This window comes from Sitophilus oryzae, unplaced genomic scaffold, assembly GCF_002938485.1.
Source record: "Sitophilus oryzae breed Bouriz unplaced genomic scaffold, Soryzae_2.0 scaffold_179_pilon_pilon, whole genome shotgun sequence".
In the NCBI taxonomy this organism is placed as follows: Eukaryota; Metazoa; Arthropoda; class Insecta; order Coleoptera; family Curculionidae; genus Sitophilus; species Sitophilus oryzae.
This window is the reverse complement of record NW_022146501.1, coordinates 1248172-1268808: the sequence shown is the minus strand read 5'-3', so window position 1 is coordinate 1268808 and position 20637 is coordinate 1248172. Positions and strand designations below refer to the sequence as shown.

General features: G+C 31.7%; 1 protein-coding gene across 1 annotated transcript in view; it reads right to left on the bottom strand.

Moving 5' to 3' along the window:
• LOC115882899 (protein unc-13 homolog B) overlaps nucleotides 1-20637 on the bottom strand; it is a 346607-nt gene that overhangs the window by 234581 nt on the left and 91389 nt on the right. Inside the window, exons 9-13 of the mRNA XM_030901160.1 lie at nucleotides 17052-17087; nucleotides 7563-7678; nucleotides 3816-3939; nucleotides 3509-3762; nucleotides 1466-1801 (exon numbers count right to left, since the gene is read on the bottom strand). Of these exons, the coding sequence (XP_030757020.1) occupies nucleotides 1466-1801; nucleotides 3509-3762; nucleotides 3816-3939; nucleotides 7563-7678; nucleotides 17052-17087 (866 nt within the window). The remainder of the gene's footprint in view (nucleotides 1-1465; nucleotides 1802-3508; nucleotides 3763-3815; nucleotides 3940-7562; nucleotides 7679-17051; nucleotides 17088-20637) is intronic.

Below are 20637 nucleotides of genomic sequence, written 5' to 3'. Positions count from 1 at the left end.
ATGCTTTTTATCCGGAAGAGATGCTGCATTACACTGGTGCATCTTAATTTCATTTTGTAGCTTAGGAAACCAGCAGACCCCATCCTCCTCCCACATGTGAGGTACTGGTTCCAATTCTTTTAAATTTTGTATATACTATCTCAAAAAAGTGGCTGCCCATTGTTTTAAAGAGAAAACAAAAACTAAAATATAGTTGCACAAATCTACAAATCACTGATACGCAAAGTGAGGTTACGTGGCGTACGTTGGAATTATATACGTCATAATACGATTGCCGGTCGTCCGGTTTGATGACTTCGGTCGTGTGAGACGACTAATGTTGGAGACCCGGTGGGAATTGGTATATTGGTAGTTCATATTAAGTCGGACACAGAAATCCGCCATTCTTAACAGGTATCCGATTGTCAGCCATTTTAAAATCGTTTTTTGTTTTTAAAATTTATATTCACATAAGATTCATTGATAAGGTTGAGTTTGGGAGGAACCACAGTACAGTTTTATTATTAAACCAGCTGGAAAATAAAAAAAAATATTTTGCGAGTTACTTTTTTATAGATATTTTTATTTCATAAATCTACCTACTCGTTGTTTTCCGGAGTATTTTAATCAAATATATCAAAAAAGTGACTTCCGTTGACAAAACTGATGTCTGGATTAATGATTCAGAATTATTATAATATGAAATTAGATAGGCACTTATAGTTCTATTCGAGGAGTGATCATGAATCCATTTGTAATTATATAGTTTGGTTAGGTTTTTATGTATTCTTGGTAGCGAATATGAAACCAAACGTAACGTAAGTGCCTAGCGACGAATTTTAAGTGACTAAAATCCAACGTAATATGACGTTGGTAATTGGTAGAATTACATTCCCTATTAGGTCAGATACCGACGTCGAAGCGACCCGAATCTGTATTTCCCATTTAGGTGCAAATAAGGGTCGTCAGGCGGTCGAACCGACGTTGGTACCCGACGTCGGGTTTATTGAACGCGACGTATATCCGACGTTAGATAACGTCCAAATGCTACTTGGGGAGTTCTAATAGCGCGACCACTGTCGAACACTAACTCAATTCCACTTATTTTTACCAAAAGTGCAAGTGTTTCTAACTTGATCTTAAAAATTTACAAGCTATAGAAAAATTACAACGACTCGTTAATATATAAACAAATAAAGTATCACGAGACGTAATTAAATCGTGAAGCATGATCTACATCCATTCCTAGAATTTAATACTGACTGGGTCGACCGCGACGAATCTGCTATATCCCCTTCCACGTCTCTTAACAATGTGCATAGTTTCTCCGTTTATTTCATACGCTTGGCAACGTTCTTTTACTGTTCTCTCTTTGTTCAGTTCATTATATAACATACGTAAATCTCGACCCAAAACTAACCTTTGTCAGCCCTTAGTAGAGACCGTTTCGAACAAAACAGAATTTCCATACACTGCTCAAACCTACCTGCTCTTATATAATAATTATCATACACATCAGTCTCTCCATACTCCGCCGAACTGGTCCTTTTCAATCTCCCATTCCTCCCACCTTTCCTTTGGTTCACGTTGGGTTTGGGTAGTTGTCTTCCGGGAGTCGCGGGGAGACTGTTAAACGCCCCCTTGGACGTCTGCTGCACCTTGGGCATCATCCTGCACCCCGAAGACGTCTTGGTGGGTGTGGGAGGTAAACTGGCCCCCCTGTGCGAGCCCCCGTACTCCGACGTTCTGTAGTTGTCCTCGGTGTAGGAGCTTTGTCGGCTCGTGCTGCGTTTGGTCGGGATTTGAGGCATTTTTCTACGACCTAAAATTCAGTTTGATAGATATAATAATAATAAAAACTTCAATTGTGGCGGTAGAAAATGCTAGACCAAAAATGGCCTACATGTTTGTTCTTAAAATTTTTAATTATATTCAGATGCAACAAATGCAACAGAATTATTATTTTTATATTATTTTTTAGTAAACTGTATATTTGTATGTACAGGGTGAGTCTTAAATAAGTGCAAATATTTACAGGGCTGGTAGATCTCGATAAAAGAAACATATTTTCTCTTTACCGTTTTTCAAAGAAGTTCAAAATAAGCTAGTTATTTTGAACATTTCCAAAAAATTATTTTTTGCTTAAATTTTGAGAACCACTGGATCTTTTCTGGGTTTTCTTTCTTGTAAATTTGATCTACTACCTATGTTGCTATATTATCAAGAAATTATGTTTTTTAACTAAAAACTAAAAAAAATAAAAATTTTCATTTTTTTACGAAAAAAAACTCATAAAATGAAATATATTACCCTTAAAAATATTGGCACTTATTTAAGACTCACCCTGTATAAATATATCAACTTTAATTTATAAACTCAGTATTTTATAAACTTTAGTACAATTTGGCTAATTATATAGTGGTATTCTAAAGGTCGTTTTTACTCTAACGTTAAAACACCCTGTGCAATAATTTCGTCAGCAAATTTTCTTAAAACGTTATTTCTCGGTTAGAGCCATGCTCCTCAGCATTTTGTTTTTAGACTCATACCAACAACTGCCTTGATTAATTTTTAAGAGCAAATTAAACCAACAATTTGCAATTTTTTCAATTATATCATTACTTTTTGAAGTTATTTTTCAATATGGCGAGGCGGCTTTGGTGAGTATTGTGAACTATACTCTACTATGAACTGGCCAGCACCTTGGACAGATTTAAACTCTATAGAACACGTTTGGGACATACCGATTTGGTCATTTTAGAAGTGTGGTCTGGATTTTAACTTGTAAGACAGAGAATAATATAAATGAGCTGTTGACAGACAGAGAGATAAAATCAAAAGCGGCATACAGTGTTGCCGGTTTTTACGTTTGTAGGAAAATTTGTGTAGAAAAAAAATAAACTATTTTAAAAACTTTCATGTATACTACTGAAATGAAGATAATATATCTAAGCTAAATATAATCTATTATATCTATAGTAAAATGAACAACTAATTGTGAAAAATAAGGCTGCAATCCTAGATTCAACATTTTCCATAAACGCTCAGTTGTGCGGTTTGAACTTTTGATGCAAAATCCGGCAATACCGCAAGGAAGAAACATATCAACCCAACTTTTATCTCTTCTTAATACATTTGATTTTCCATTATGCTGCCAACATCATTGTCTTACACGTTAAAATCCAGACAACACTTCTAAAAATATACCAATTATATGTTTGGAAAAAAGTCGCAAAGTGGCACCGGATTCATTAAATGAACTTCGCTTGATCCTTAAGAGGAATGGGAAAACATAACACAATATGACATATTTACAGCACTTGGCAGTATAAACTGACGTCTACAGGCAGTTGTAGAAGCCAAAGGAGGCAATAAAAAGTATTAAGTTATTTTTTACCATTTAGCAAGACCAAGATCAAAACCAGACCCTGAAGGTCAATGCAAAGACCAAAACTACTTAACTACTGCATACACCAAGACCATTTGATCAACACTAAGTACGAGTAAAGTAAAAACTATTGACAGTTACCTAAAGGGGTGGCGATAGACGGCCTGTAATTCTCCTCATTGGCGGAAGCAAAGGACGATCTCCTCTTGTACGTTTGAGGGATCGAAGGTAGTTTTTTGCCAGTTTTTGTGGAAGGAGTGTTGTTCGAAGCGAAGTATCCTCCAGAATCCCATTGCCGGTCTTCCTCGTCTTGACCGTATCGCTCTTCTTGGCAAGGGTAGGACAAACTGTCAAAGTATTCTTCGCAGCTTTGGTTCTGATTGAATGTCGTAGAGCTAGAATACAAATGATAATAAAAAAAGTTTATAAAGAGTTTATAAAGTATTACCTGGTTAAATAATTTACATGGGTAACTTCCGGAGCTGTGTAGAATGTTGTTTGTCCTGTGTCGTTATAGAATATCGAATCATCGTACAAGGTAGTCTGTCTTTCCAAGCTGGGTCTTCGTAATGCTAAAAAACAAATGTCAAATATTAAAACACAATACGATACTTATAAAAAATAAGCAAGTATTAAAACTAATATAGGCTAGAAGACCTGAATTACGCAGATGATCTATGCATAGCTTTTCCCGTTCACATTCGGATATGTCTCAAAAATTTCTTAGACTCCAAGAGGAAGCTAATAATGTCGGTCTTCAAATCAACGTGGCGAAAACCAAAGAAATGAGGTCAAATAGTCCCAAGATCTATACCTCTCCAACCGAGCCATCGAAAGAGTTGATGAATTTCAGTACCTGGGAAGTATGGTTCACAGCGACAGGGGCACAGAGAAAGATATAGAGGAAAGGATTTTGAAGGCACAAAGAGCTTTTGGCATGCTTACACCTGTATGGAACTCCTCTATATATAGCAAAAAACTAAAGTCTAGCTCTTCAATAGCAATGTCAAAGGTTACGCGTGGTTACGAAGGTTACGCGTGGTCTCATGGATCGCGCAACAAGTGTCTTCGAAGAATATTAAGAATTTTCTGGCCCAATCAAATTAACAACGAAGAACAGTGGAGAAGAACATCACAAAATCGAATAGATATCGAAATTAAGAAAAGAAAGTGCTGCTGGATTGGATACATTTTCCGCAGACCCCACAGAGATATCGCTAGACAGGCACTTGAATGGAATCCACAAGGAAGACGTGCCAGGGGAAGACTAAGGAATACCTGGAGAAGAACAGTAACCTCAGACAACTCAGAATAGGATCAGATGGAAACATCTCTTAGAAGCCCTATGTCCCACGAAGGAATGACGGGAACAAAGAAATTTTAAATATGGTAGTATAAGGTAAAGCTGGTGCTATTTTGTATATCACACGCAAGAAACTCTAAAAATCTACGGACTGGAAACTGAACTAGATCTAACAAAAATCCATGTCATCTCTAGCTCATTGTCCTGCACCAGATTGCAGCAATAATTGAGAATATATTAATGAGTCTTCCTGAGGGGGTAAGCTCTTCTATTGTTCTTTCTCACTCTCACACATTGTAGATTGGCGAAAATTTCCTGCTAGAATACTGGAAAAGGATAAGCTTGCCCTTAGTCTTCCTCTAAATACTTCAGCAGCCTTTTTTTTCTAACAGCAATATTTTTTTTCTAAAATCTTCTAGGACTGATTTTTTTATAATAATCTTTATGTTTATTTCTGGCAAGGATAAATTTTTTAGGTTTTAATGAAAAAATATTTTCTACTCACTTTTTTAAACTAAACAAAAATGTAAGTTAGTTAAAACAGAAGATTTTAGAAAAAAAGGAGTTTTTAATTTTTTTCATATTGCTCCACCACTTCAAAAAATTCTAAAAAAATCCTGAGTGTAAAGAAGTAATATAAAAACCATTTTCTGACGATTTTTAGTGAGTGACATATTTCACAAAGGTTAAAAAATGAAGATTTTAATTTTCTTTCCTCTGCTAAAAATCGGCTTTTCGTTTAACAATCATGATCATATTATTTTTTCATGTCTTCATGAAAAAAATCATCATTAATTAATTTTGAATTGTACTAAAAAAATAAAAATAAAATTGAAAAAACAGGTTTTTTGAAAATCTCGAAAACCGTTTGAGGTAAAGAGCTAAAAATTTAGGTGAATTATTTTGATTCGATACCAAATCGATCCCTTGAGTACTTATTTTCATTTATTTACATTTCTGTATGTCTTATTAAGTTATTATTTTGTTCCTTAGACCCCAATATATTTTTAGTATTCTACCCCAATAAAGAACAATAAAAAAATATTTATTTAACGTTTACCAGTCTATTTAATAATCATATCTTACGTCGCTTAACTTCAGAGAACGACAGGTAACAGGTGTATTAAACTGGCTAGACCGTTGCCTAATAAACTTTATGATAATGCGTCAAGTAGGGACGTTTAAAATGTCAATGTTAAATTAACTTGTCAGCTTCACGTATTTTTCATTACGATATTGCTTTGGGCAATGACTAGGGGTAATCAGAGAGATTTGGCCAGGGAGAAGAACTCAAAAAAGCAAAAAACCACCAAAAGTGCTAAAGGTATAGTTTTTACAAGCTTTAATTTAACATAACAGGTGGATCACTAAGAATGGCTCTCGGCTGTATGTACGACAGCCGTATTTGACGCCTTTTTTGCGATCATACGGAATAGATCCAATTTATTTTTAATTGCCTATTATTTCATAAAATGACAGTTATAAATCCTTTAAGAATTTCCGGTGTACTTACGCAATACACTTTAACTTGTAAAAACAAGGAAAAATATTCTTTTCGGGAGAACATTTAAATTTACGGAAGTAGAACTTGTTATAACTTTCAAAATAAATCGCCTCAACTTTTTTATCGGGATGAGATTCGTCTAAACTTTATAAAGCTTGTAAATTGAAAAGTAAAGTTTTAAACATTGACAGTTAAATTTAAAGTGGCGCAATTTTTTTTTGGCATTAAAATATTTTCGGAATATAAAATTTCTTTTGTTTTTTTTCTAGTAAAATAATAGCCTTACAGCTTTGTTGTAGTCATGGCTATCATGTAGTCATGCATGGGCGACGGAAAGAGGACTCTAGGGTGGGGATCTTTGACAGTTCTGTTTGATGATTCACTTGTCACATTTCAATTTGACTTGACATTTTGTGGATTTGTCAGTCTTTACTGAGCTAATTTTATGTTATTCATTATTTATTCTACTACTGATAGTTGTTTAAAGATAGTAAATCAAGAAGGGAATTGTGACAGAACTTAAATTAACAGTGAAACTATTGCCATTTATCGAAAAATACTGTAAAATATTTGGTTGTGTAGCGTGCGGGAGTTCTCGGTCAAAAATCGAGGGAAATAATAGAATAACTTTTCGCTAGTAAGTGACTATAGAATATACATACGTGTCCTAAACAGATCATTTATGAAATTCACTTAAAATTAACTAATTATATATTTTTTCTTGCATTTTTGCTTTTATTTACTACTTGTCAAAGAATTTAGATACGTCAATTTGACTTACCTGCTTCAGTAGCGTATCGGATGTTTGTGTTAATAAATAATTATTATAACTTATCTATTTTTATTAGAATTATATATTTTAAAACTAGCAATATTTATTAACAACGTAAAATAAAACAACTTATTGAATCTACCTTACATGATATTTTTAAACGTCTTGAATAAAATTAGAACGGCACTGATAAACCGGAATTTAAGTCGGCCATTTTAGAATCCCGTTGGGGTCAATCTAAGATTTTTGATATGCTCCTTCCTTATTCTTTTTATTCAAAGCCTTACAGCTATTATTTTACTAGAAAAACTTCTTGCAATGAATATCTTCATTTTATTGCATTCTATTTACTACAAGATCTATTTTTGTCTCAATTCAAACAATAAACCATTTCTCCTATTTCATTTTTATTCGTTTTTCCTTTTCAATAGATGATCTGCCGCTAGCTAAGAAGAAGGAGAGAGACGTTACAGCACTTCAAGATAAACAGAAAAAGACAGAGCCAGTTGTTCAAAACAAAGATGGAGCTATCCCCAAAACTAAGACCAAGCCGAAATCTAAATAGATTGAACGATATTATGTAAATATTTTGGAAAATTAAATGATTTTGCTTTACCTTTCTTTATCGTTGACTGATTGATGTAGTAATCTTGTTCTATAGGGTAGCCGTGGTCGTTGCTGTCCATGCTCTGATTGTAGAAGGTTGATTCGCAGCTAACCCAGGCATCTTGGCTGTAATAATTAAAAATATATATTGATTTAGTATATATGGGGTGTGTCTCAAATGTGGCTCACCTCTATAATTTTATTTTTTCATATAAAAAAACGAGATTTGGTATGTTAATGACATAAATTTGAATTGATTGACGTATTCAATTGTTTTTGGTCGCTTCCTGTTTTACCAGAAATGACTACAATTTTTGATTTTTAAATGACACCCTTGGTATTAGACTTCACACTCTAAATAGAATAACATAACATATGTCAACTTTTGGCATTTTCGAATATGGTTATTATTTGACATTGCAACATGCGATTCATAACGACAATTTGGCTCGAAATACCAAATGTGTAGTACCAAATTATTCGTAAAAAAATGCTTTTTCCAAATATGCCAATAAGCCACCCTCGTTCCATTTGAAAAAATTGAGATACGGTTAAAAATACGATTTGGGCATCTTTTAACCCGCCAGGACAAGATGCTAAAACATTAGACGATTAAATCTATTTTTTAAGGCTCCTTGATTAAAAATTAATGTTTTTAACACAGCCTAGATTGAAATTTAAAATACAATTTTTGTTAAGCAAAAATGCTAAAAGTTGCATTTTCTATCGAATACATTAAAAATATACCGAGGGTGCCATTTAAGAAAAAAGTTGTAGTAATTTTCGGTGAAACAGGAAGTGACCAAAAACAAATGAATACGTCAATCAATCCTAATTTCTGTCATATACTAATATCAAAGAGTAGATAAGACAAGAGACGACAGTGAACAAAGAAGTCAAATTTCGTAAGAGAGACGCAGATATATTAAAATTTAAAGGTCCCATTAAGTCCCATTTTGCCTGTTGCCAAGTATATTTCTTTGAAAAATAAACAAGATTTTCTTAAAATAAATTAATAATATAAGAAGTAAATTTGGAAATGTAAATTTTTAGTTTAGGTTAGTTTAGGTTCTTTTTTCGCAATGTACTGATAATATCAAAGAAACAGAATGACTAAGTTGATCGATTTCATAGATAAACAGATAAAATCTGAAAATCTGACAACGGCGTATTTTATTTATTCTAACCCTCTCCCCTCAGCTGTGCTAATCATAATAATGGCAGAGACAACTAATAATGCTAATCATAATAAACTTATGGCTAAAACATAAACAAATCTGATTAGTTGTTTTCTTGCATTTTTGCCTTTTTAATGTGTGTTTTCGGAGTTTTTCGATATATTATCGTTTTGAGAGTTTTTAAGGTTTAATTTTAGTATCGTTTTTGTTGCGTACTAATTAGTAATTATTGTTAAATATGAATACTGAACAGGACACGAGTAGCAGGAAAAGACGCGATGGTGGCAATGTGTGTGCTTATAAAGACTGCAAAAATAGGTCTTATTCTTCGACAAACATAATATTTCACTCTTTTCCAAAGGATCCTAAAAAGTATTTTTATAGAAATATACTATATAATTATGTTATTAAACTAAATGTAATCCATAGATCGAAGACATGGTTAGAAGCTTGAAATATATTTTTACAAAAATAATTGAGCAACTCTATTTTTTTGTACATAAACTCCACATTGTGATATTACCCTGGATATTACACTTGTTCAAGTCCATATGTAAAAAAATACACGTAAATAAAACATTTCTTACCAATCGACTTGGTCACTTTATCTTGTTTACCAACGATATGCAAAATATTGCTTTTATTATCTTTATTCCCCGACAAATATATTTATATTATAATTTATTTTATATAATATTTAGAAAACTCATTTTTTTTTTCGTTTCTATTTATTTATTTACCCATACAGTAACTATTTATAGGCTATACAGGCAAGTTTTAATAATAGTCTATTTTAAATTTCCCGCGAAAAAATTACGAAAATTTAAAGGGACAAGCGAGACGAGGTCAGTCTCCCCACCACTCAAACATGAAAGGTACCGCGCGAACTGTCGTCTCTTGTCTTATCTACTCTTTGCTAATATACCAAATATCGTTTTTTTATCTGAAAAAATAAAAAAAACTTATAGGGATGAGCCACTTTTGAGACACACCCTGTATAATGCAATTAACAAAAAAATTGCCGTGAAAAGGTGCTATAATAAAAGAAAAACGTGAATATTCAGTGATACAATTAACAAAAATACCACATGATCGAAAAAAAACGGCGTCAAAGACGGCTGGAAAATGACAATCGCCAAAAAATTCGTCAAAAATTTACATTAATTATAGAAAAATTAAAAAAAGGATAGAATGTTTCCAGGCACAAAAATCTATTTCCAAGAAAAATATTTTTTCTCGAATTTTAAACAACACCATTTAAAAATCACTTTTAATATCAATATAAAAATAAATGACAACCTTTTTGTCTAGGGCTTGACCCCGCCAAAATTATCATCGATTGCTATTCCCCAGCCGTCTTTGACGCCGTTTTTTTTCTCGGTCGAATGGCATTTTTAATGAAAAGGTTGAGTGAAAAAAACCGTGTATTTTATATGTAGAACCAAGCAATATAAAGTGGCATTATACCTTATTTGTTACATTTTAAGTTACGCTTGGCAATAAAGTTATATAGCGTGTTCTGCTGTTTCTAAGGACCATCTCGAGGCCCTTTAACGTTTTTATAACCACTCGTCAAACACCTAGAGCCGTAAAGAGTGCTTTGCTTTGTGCAGTAAAAAGCTAGAGCCGCTGACCTCCTGACATTAATAAGAGAGAAAGACTAAATAACTGTAGCTCTCTTTCACGGAAAAAAAAGGTTAAAATTAAATTTAATTATCTAGTAGTTCTGCGGTTAATCCGATTTTCTTTTTTAACTTCTAGTTTTGTTATACAATAATTTATTATCAATAATTCTATTTCCAAAATAGCGTTAAAATTTTAATAGCTTATAAAATAAAGCTTATGAAACTAGCTCAACCTTATTGTACTGGAAGAAATTTTTAAATTCATTGTCGCCAACCAGGAATATATTCGGCGCCGGCGCGGCGCCGCGCCGCACAGTGGTGTGAAACTGATAATATAACGAAAAAACCCTATATTTCCTAAACCGTTAATCCAATCGCATTGGGACGAATTTTATTCGATTCAGCTTAATAAAATACATCAAATAACGTGGTTTAATAAATTTATTTAAAAGTAAACTGAGCACCAATTGAAACGTAAAGTGAAAATTTTTGCATCAAGTTGAACTTCTTGTATTTTCTAAACTATTGAAGGCATTTTGAATTGCTAGCCAGATTCTGAAACGCTTTTTTATCGACTGTCGAACGGTTCTTTGCAGTTTATTTAATTATTGGCCAATACCCATAACACAGGGTAAAACAAAAATGCGTGCATTTTTTACAAAATTTTAAGTGATCTCCATTTTGTGGGGGGATGGAGGATTTCCATTATTTGTGGGTATTTTAAAAGAGCTGTTTTATACCTCGGGACGTTTTTGAGTTTTTTTGGGGTATCGCTCTCCATTGCGATGTTTTCCTTTTTTTATGATTTTCGGTAAGGTTTTAATTCTAATAAATTTATCCCATTATGAAATTAATATATTGTATTTTTGAGTATTATGCGTATTAACTAATGATTATACTAAGTGATTATACTGTATCGTTAATAAAAAAGTGTTAAATGCTTCTTTTGTTATGCCAAGATACATAATAAAACCTGTTCATGACTCGTTTTCGGATTCATAATCAGATTCAGGAAAATTAACCAAAAACTCGCCCTGCAACCACTCACTATACTTCCGAAAAAAAATTCGTTTCACATGATGCACTTCTCTCATTTTTTTGGCAAAGTTGGGTTGAAATCTTTTTTTTATGGCTCCAGTTACCAGCAACAACCGCTCTCCTTGTAATTCTGGATACTGTTCCCTTAAACCTTGCTCTAAATGGTACTCGCGGTTAAAGAGTAACTCGCACACAACACTGTATGGTATCACAAATTGCGACATGTTTATTATCCAGCTAATAAGACAAATCCAACAACAATACTGATAAAGTTTCATATCAAAATTTATCTAAAATCGGTTTTCGGCATCCGCAAAAATGAAGAAAGTAGTTTTAATTTTTTTTCACACTGTTTATCTTTTATTTGAAATTTTTAACAAACTTGTCCGAATCTGGCGATAAAATTTATAGAATCGCTACTTTAACAGTTGCTTTTTTTAGTCAAATTAATCCGAGACCAAAGCTTGGTAAAGCTTTTTTTTTCTAGTCTGATTAAAGTAAGAAGTAAAGTAATTTTATTAGAAATAGATTCAAACTAAACTGCACTAAAGGCACGGTATATTTTGGCAAAATGATTTTTACTTTTAATGCCCATGGATAAACCAAACAGTTCCTGGGTAATACCGATTTTTAGGAATTAAAAGAAGGGCTGTAAAATATTACTTGTTTTCGCTTTATTTTTGCGCGTTTCGTATATTAAGAAAATTGTCAAAAAGGAGGTGCTGTAAATTCAAAACTAGTAATTAAATTAAAAAAGTAATATTATTATATCGTCTTTGAACTAACTCGATGTAAGATGGGATAATTTAAACCCGATTTAACACTCTCTTTTTTAGGGTTTTTTTTCCATTGCCGAAACCACTGTGCGCCGCAAAGTGCTTCGTCCCATGGACGAAAATCGACAAAAAAAGTTAAAATTTACTAATATCTGAATATGTAATTTTATACTTATAGCAATGTTCAACCATCCTGTATATTATTTTTCATAAAGAGCGTTTCTTGCAAATATTTTCACTAAAAATAAATTTTGCTATCATTATCTTATCAGTGAAAAGAATAACATTCATAGTAGTTCTGTATATTATGGAGTTAAACGGTACGTACTTAATTGAAAGCCACTATGGATATTGTTAAACAAGGTGTGTACTTTAAATTTGTTTCTAAACAAGTTCGTGATTGTTTAGTTTTTATTTATTTTTTAAGATGATTCTTAAATGGGTATAAAAATTTTATGTTTAAAACTTCAAAAAGGCTTTAAAAAAAACATATCAAAACATATCGTATTTATTGAATATTTTTGTTGTCCTATTCATGCACTTTTAATTTTTGTATAGTTCACCTGCGTCTGCTTGCGACGAACTTTATTTTATAATACTTTTCAGATGGAGTAAAATTGATAAGCAATGCCGATCTGGTTAATACTTGGCTTGATCATAAGGACAAGAACTCAAAATTGTTTGTATTTCAAAAAATGTGTTCTTTATTAGATATTGATGAACCTTCCAGTCAAATGAGACTCCACTTGTGTCTGAAAAAGCCCACTACGTTGGAGCGAAACGTCGCATAAAAAAAGTTTCCATCTTATAAAACCTCATACATTATAAAACCTCATACCCACGAAAAGAAAAAAATAATATATGGATATGGTCTATTAAAGAGGTAACTATTAACATCCGAACCCCTCATATCAACAAAAAGAACAGTAACAACGCGAAAAAGTAACATTAGAAAATGATGTACAGAAATATAAGATATTTCTGTACATGTGAGGATACTTCATCTACCTGTGATTTGGATACTATAAATTTGGAAGATTCTGTCAGCAGTGATTCTTCTTAATCAGAGTAGTTACGATCTATGCATTTTGTTGTCCTAAAGTAAATTTATAGTATCTTAAGTTTTTTTAATTAAATATAACATTAATGTTTCTTTTTCATTAAAGAAAAACATTTTTATCTTATATTAAGCTTATATTGTAGGAATCATGTTGAAAAAAGAATATAAATGTTATTTCAATTCTTTTTTATCACAGGGATTTATTTAATACTTACACCGTTTTCATACTATAAATTATTATATCCTTAGATGGAAACGCTCCAACATTTTTATTATTTATAAGATTTTTTTTTCATAAACGTGGGACTAAGAACATCATCATTTAGTACAACGAGAGTACTCATCATTTGTGACAAATAAACCTAGTTTGAATAAATTGCCCACAATAAAAGAGAAGTTTTGCACTTTTGTCCTCTAGAGCCATATGTTCGAAGCACTGTGCGCCGTGCCGACTTAACTGGAATTTAAATTTCGCACTGGGGATTCAGGTGGTAGCCGTAAAAAAACTCATCGTAACTTTATTAGAATATTTTGAACGGGAAAGCGGTAGTAATGGCCATTTATATCCCTTAAGCGCTGTTAAGAAGGTGAGTTTTGTTGATGTAAATAATAATTGTTTATCTATTAATAATTAATTTATTTTTGTTTCCTAAAATATTTTGATTAAAAGAAAATATGTAAAAGTGGGCAACGCTGTGCCGGCCAAGCTTAATCACGTGACTAAAAGTTTATTTTGCTATGAACTTTAATTTACTACGTTCATCTTAACTTTGTATTAAATGAACGAACATTCTTGTTGAAATTGTTTTTTTAAATGTCAAAGTTTCACCGCAATTGATTAAGTATTTTACAAAGTTTTCTTTTAAAACTTACTTTATATTCACCAAATTACACTCAGAGATCTATAAAATTTCGACTATTTTAAAATAGAAACATTTGATTAAAAAACGTATCTCATATATTGATATATTATGAGAAATACATAACTATTTCAATTTTTTTTACAGCTAAAACAATCTGTCAAAAAAGTCGTATAAATTAAAGGTCGTTGGTGATGGTTTGGCATGTCACTGGCTATAGCTGTCTTCGAATTAAATCATCAAAAATTTATTTAAACTCATTTTTATCTCAATAACAAAAAGACCTTTTATTCCCTATTTTTCACAAAATCAAATACTATTTATCTCAGTATCCCTAAAATCTAATCACGTTCCTCTTTTTATAATCTGCTTCGAAAAGACCTTGGCAAAATTTTAATAAAAATTAAATTACCTATGTAGAAATAAATTCTTATATATTTCGTATTATCGAGTTTCTCCCGTATCCTCTTTCTCATCGTTGAGCAAAAACAAATAGAGTTTAAAATTATTTTTCTAAAAGCTTATGAAACTAGCTTAACCTTATTGTCGTGGAACAACGAACATAAAAGGTCGAAATAAAGTTTTCATAAGACGCTACGCTATGAGAAAGGAGAGCTTAAAGGTATAAAAAATGATACGAAAAGCTTATGTTTTCAGAAAGAACGTTGAAAATGTCTGGTCTTGCTGGTAGTTTGTCAAAGTTATATTGAAAATTAAAAGGAAAAATATTATCAGGTATTTAGAAAGTTCAGAGAAAATAGTTTACTACGCTCTTCTTAAGTTTATATTAAGGCTGTATTCCGTTGAAAAACCAGGCGAATCAGACCGGTAAATTACGGTAAAGAGCGGTTACTGAAAAACATTGGTTTGGTAAAATACTGGAAACGTCAAATGTTGACGTTTTCTAAATTTTAATACCTCTATTATAAAATTTATCTTTTATGCATTTTTAATGTACCTATTTTCTGCTTTTACATTTGCTTCTTCTTTTTAATGGAGTTTAATATTGAAAAGTACTTTATTAATAGACTGTTAAACTCGTTAGACATCAGCTCAAGTGAAGATTTGCAGGTCCAATATTAAAACAGATCAATAATAAATAAACAAATCTTATCAATATTTATATTTTATGGAAAATAAATTTCTTGCAGTTTTTAGGTATATAATAAGATTATATAAGAGTTTCTTGCCTTGACCTGCTAATATAGAAATTAATTCCACGCTGTGTTCGTCATAATGTGGATCAACCTTCTCTCACTACCGGTTTCGGGGCCCTACCCCATCATCATGTGAGCTTTGGTATTTCCACAAAACGACGAGCACAGCGCAGAATATATAAATACGACTTGACGTAAAGTAGCGGTGAGATATTAAGTTCCGCATCGCGAGATAGTGGCCGAGATAACTTTCGTACCACCGAGGCACAACTATCGATAGTAAATAAAGGCTTTTTTCGGCTAGCCCAAAATATATTATGGAAAATACATTTCTTGCAGTTTTTAGGTATATAATAAAATTATATAAGAGTTTCTTGCCTTATCTCGCGATGCGGGACTTAATATCTTACCGCTACTTTACGACAAGTCGTATTTATATATTCTGCGCTGTGCTCGTCGTTTTGTGGAAATACCCAAGCTCACCTCATGATGGGGTAGGGCCCCGAAACCGGTAGTGAGAGCAGCTTGATTCACATTATGACGAACACAGCGTGGAATTAATTTCTATATTAGCAGTTCAAGGCAAGAAACTCTTATATAATTTTATTTATATTTCTATAGCTTACAAAACATTCACGATTACTTGTTGTCTTGTTTTTCATGTTTTCTTTAATTTCCTGACTTTAAGAAACAATGGCTGCATGATAAGTTTAAATGGTCCTAAAAAATCAATCTATTTAGATCATTAAAGGCAATTTTAGACTTGAATTCACTTCGGATAAAAGTAATATGATAGTCTAAACTCGACAAATTATATCAGTTGTTTAGAAGTATTGTAATGTTGCATGTCTCAGTTGACTACGGTTGAATTTTGGGCGTTAAAGTGCTGTTTTTTAAATGGCAACAAGTAGGTGGTCAACTTGCCACAAAAAATGGGGAATTCTAACTAGACAAACTTGAGGCAAATTGTTCACACTGCAAGGACAAAAGTTCAACAAAGTCAAAAGTTTAGTTGTTGCGAATGAGTTTTATTAACCATGTGTGTAAAAAATGTCTATACCTATGTGGCGGATTCATCTCTCCAAAAAATCCTTTATGGGTATTTAAATAATGTAATTTATATAATGTAACCATGTGTGATTTCACTAGTCTCCAACTGTTGGCAGCACACGCCACAACTTGCCGTAAAATATACGAACAAAACATAGACAATTTACTGACTCGAGACGAGACATTCAAAAGTCTCCAAATTTTGAAACAAAACAAAAATGAGATAGAATTTGTCGCAATTTTGTCGTAAAACATGAATTCTGAATTTCTGAATGAAACAGATTCTGTTCTGTCGTTGTTTTGTCTGCTTGATCTGGACCCGGCATAACAATTTTTTAAACATGTCCATCAGATCCTTCAATGTAATAGCTGTTAGTAAGAAGTTTCACTAGTTTCATTTATTGGAATTTACATCCCTTTAAAAAAACCTAAATTTTTAACCAAACGTTTAAGAGCTCAAACTACAGAATAATTCAATTTTTTGATAAAAAATTAATGCTAGAATCTATAACATATTACATATACCAGCGAAAGCTTTCAATTCTAATATTGAAATCAATAACTAATAAATATTTACTCTCAAACTGATATATCGAGATTGAAAAATAGAATTTCGTTATCCGCTATAATTTCGAAAGTGGTTACACAAAGTCCCAATCCAATAACGTCTCAAATCGACTTTCTACTTTTTACGTGTGCAAAAATGTGAGTGCATCATAAAAAGCTTATACGTGAGCAAACAAAACACGATTTACCTTTCCTCGCTTTCACGTTGGTACTTTCGTCGTCGGCTTCAACAAAGAAAAAATGAAAAAATAAAATAAATCACTCCAAAATGCGTCGTCCAATTTAAATTGTGTTTGTCTGTGTGCTTTTTAGTGTAGACGAAAGAACGGTTAATATTAGGGCTTTAAATTTGAAAGGTTCGAATAACAAATGATTGATTGATTTTTGAATGTTTAATTACAGTGTGTACTTTTGGAAATGTATGTTCTTGATTTATTGTTTAAAAAACCGATTTTTTGAATTAAAATATGTAAATAAAAAATGATAAATTAATTTGCAAAAAAAGACAAGAGAGAAATGGTATTACTAGTACTTAAACAAATAATTTAAATAGATAATATTATGCTACTACGATCCCTAACAACTATATGTTGGGACAAGGTCTTTTTTTGCAATAAAAATAGTAATCTGTTAAAATGACTCAATTTATTTTGTTTATTATTCTAAATTCAAACATTACAATATGATCTAGACAATTTTACTATATTTTCATAACTTTGCAAATAAATCACTTTTGATAATAGCTTATTTTGCCAAAATCAAGCCAAATTTGCTGACAACTATATATTGGGACAGCACAACAAGAAATTTGTTTAATACAGACTTACATCACCTTACGCCTTAACAACTGCCTGAACTCTTAATGGCATTGTATTTACCAAAAATTGGCACATTTGAGGAGAAAAATTATTCCAAATTTCCTGCAGTTTTGTCCGCAAATCAAAAATTGTTCGTTGAGGGTGGTTTCTTTAATATTGCTTCATTTTATGCCACACAGTTTCTATAACATTGAGGTCTGGACTACTTGCAGGATGGTATAGAACTTTTATATTATTAATACCGAACCAATTTTTAGTTGATTTTGCTGAATGGCACGATGCTCCATCTTGTTGGAAAATATAGTCTTCGTTTGGAAACAATTGTTGTGCACTAGATAAAAGTGAGGTCTCAAGTATATGTTGATATTGCCATCTATAAAATTTAATTTGCCCAAACCTCTTGCTGACATGCAACCCCAAACCATAATCCCATTAGGAAATTTAACAACCCTCTTTAAGCAATCTTTATGAAAGGCTTGTGCTTTATTTCGTATTATTCGTTTTCGATGATCTCCAACGCAAACATCAAATTTAGACTCATCGCTAAATATGACCTTATTCCAATCATTTTGTGTCCACGATAATTTAGATTTTGCTCAATTGTAGCAATTTTTCTTTTGCATTTCTGTCAGTAGCGGTTTTTCTTTGGCCTAAATAAGAATTTGTATCAATAATGTTCAGGTAGTTGATTATCCACACAAAATAAAGTTTACCTTGTAAAACCCCAGACCGCATTTATGGATATATTTTCGGCAACATTCTCTAGATATTTAAACCAATTACAATATTCCATTTAACTGTTACTTCGCGAAGAGTACCTACTTCTTCTCGCAGACGCAAATTTTTACTAAATTTCGTAAATCTCTCTGAGATACAACTTTTGGCCTTCCCGAACTTTTACCTCTAACGTCTACATTGGCAGATTCGCCGTATTTTTTTATTATATTAATTTAGGTTTTTGGAATATTTAAATCATCAGAAATTGTTTTTCCCGTACTGTATTGACGAATGATAATTTCGCGTAGTTTTTGATTTGTAGCTTTTCCACGGACCATTACTTTGAAATAAATTAACAAAATTGAAAATTAAAAAAATTAAAATTTCTTATAGTAAATCTCACTACTCAAAGTATCGAGTCACTTACAAGCTATCAATGCTGAAGTAAACAGTTTGCAACATTTGTGACGTTTATCGCAAAGCCGCCTATAATGATATTAATTATTTAAAAATAGTTGTCCCAATATTTAGTTGTCAGCAAATTTGTCCTTTTATGAACAAAATCCGCTACTGAGATGATATGGATTGATTTACAAATTCATAAAGATATTGTCAAGTTGTTTAGGATATATGGCTATGTTTATATTTAAAAAATTAAACATATATTTTTCAGTCATTTTGAAAAAAATAAAACAATAATTTCAAAATATGACCTTGTCCCAACATATAGTTGTTAGAGCTCGTATGATTCTAAAGACTTTAAAATAAAAAAATGTTAATCAGATGTTGATGTATTATGAAAAATGTATATTTAATTTTAATTACTATTTGTACTTATTTTGAGGTATTTTGTTCTAGTGGACCGATTTTGATGATTTTTTAAGCAATTTGCAGCTAAATTAATTGCCTTTTTAGTATCTCTTTCTAAATTAAAAATGAACGATTCCATCTGTCAATTATACAAGGAAAAACAAAATGTTCATATTTTTGTGAAGGTTTAAAACACTCTGTGGAATATGTTAACAAAGCAAGGAATTTAAAAATCATTTTATCATCTAGGTACGTCTTTTCTCGATAGTTTGTTTTTTGATTCATATCAATAACTTTATTTTTGTTGTAGATATTCGCTTTTGAATAAGACAGTAACGATTTCCAGCAATTTTAGCATTGATTTGGAGTCCTTATAAAATAGTATTTACTTGTTACGTCAATGTCATTAAAAAGTCATATTATTATTGTTTATTGACGTTTATTTTAGTAGAGATAGTTTAAATTCAAAAGTATCGACTATTACTGCTTTAATTGATCATGGTAGAGATCAACTTTTGGGCCTAAAACAATATCTGTTAAAGTAACTGCCCAACAGACAATAATAATATTATTTTTCAAGGACAGTAACATTACATAAATTATAAATACGATTTTATAGGTCTGTTGACTAGGACCAAAACCAAAGGCATGGTTTTAATGTAAAAAATACGAAAAAATGTTAGTGTCTGGATACACCCAAATGATTTTTAAATTGAAACCTTGCTTTATTCACGTACTCCAAAAGGTGTTTCAAACTTTTACCAAAATATATCAACTTTATTTTTCCCTCGTATAATTGACAGATGGCAACTTTCATTTTTAATTTAGATAGAGATACTAAAAAGTCAAATAACTTAGATAAAATTGCTTAAAAATAATCAAAATCGGTCAACTAGAACACAATATATAAAGATTTAAAACACTTGAACATTTTAAGGAGTCCATTTTTCCTGCCGGCCGGTGAGGAAGAATAAAATATGTTATATATTTATAACAATAAGTACAAAATTCCTTTAAAAAACTTGGTATTTTGCTACCGAAACAAAATATACAAAATAAAATTTTATTTTAGTGACAATAATTTAAATTTGTTTATTTTTAACTGTGTACGAGAGCTAGCAACGTGGAAAAAACAAGTATTTTAAGACCTCTGGCTCTTTGATATATCTTTTACTATGCTCTCTAGAACAGCATGCGACCCGTCTAGCTGCCGGTAAACGTTGTGTTCCCTACTGCACATTGAAAGAAGATCCTATATTTTTATTAGTCCTTTAAATTCTAGTATTGAATATAAACCGACTGAGTCTCCATAGCTCAGCGCGTAGAGGTTTGGCCTATCAAGCGAAGAGTCAGAGTTCGAATCCGGGTCAGGGTAAAAACTTTTTATTTTATTTTCGTTTATATTCTGATAGTAGAGTATTGAATATTT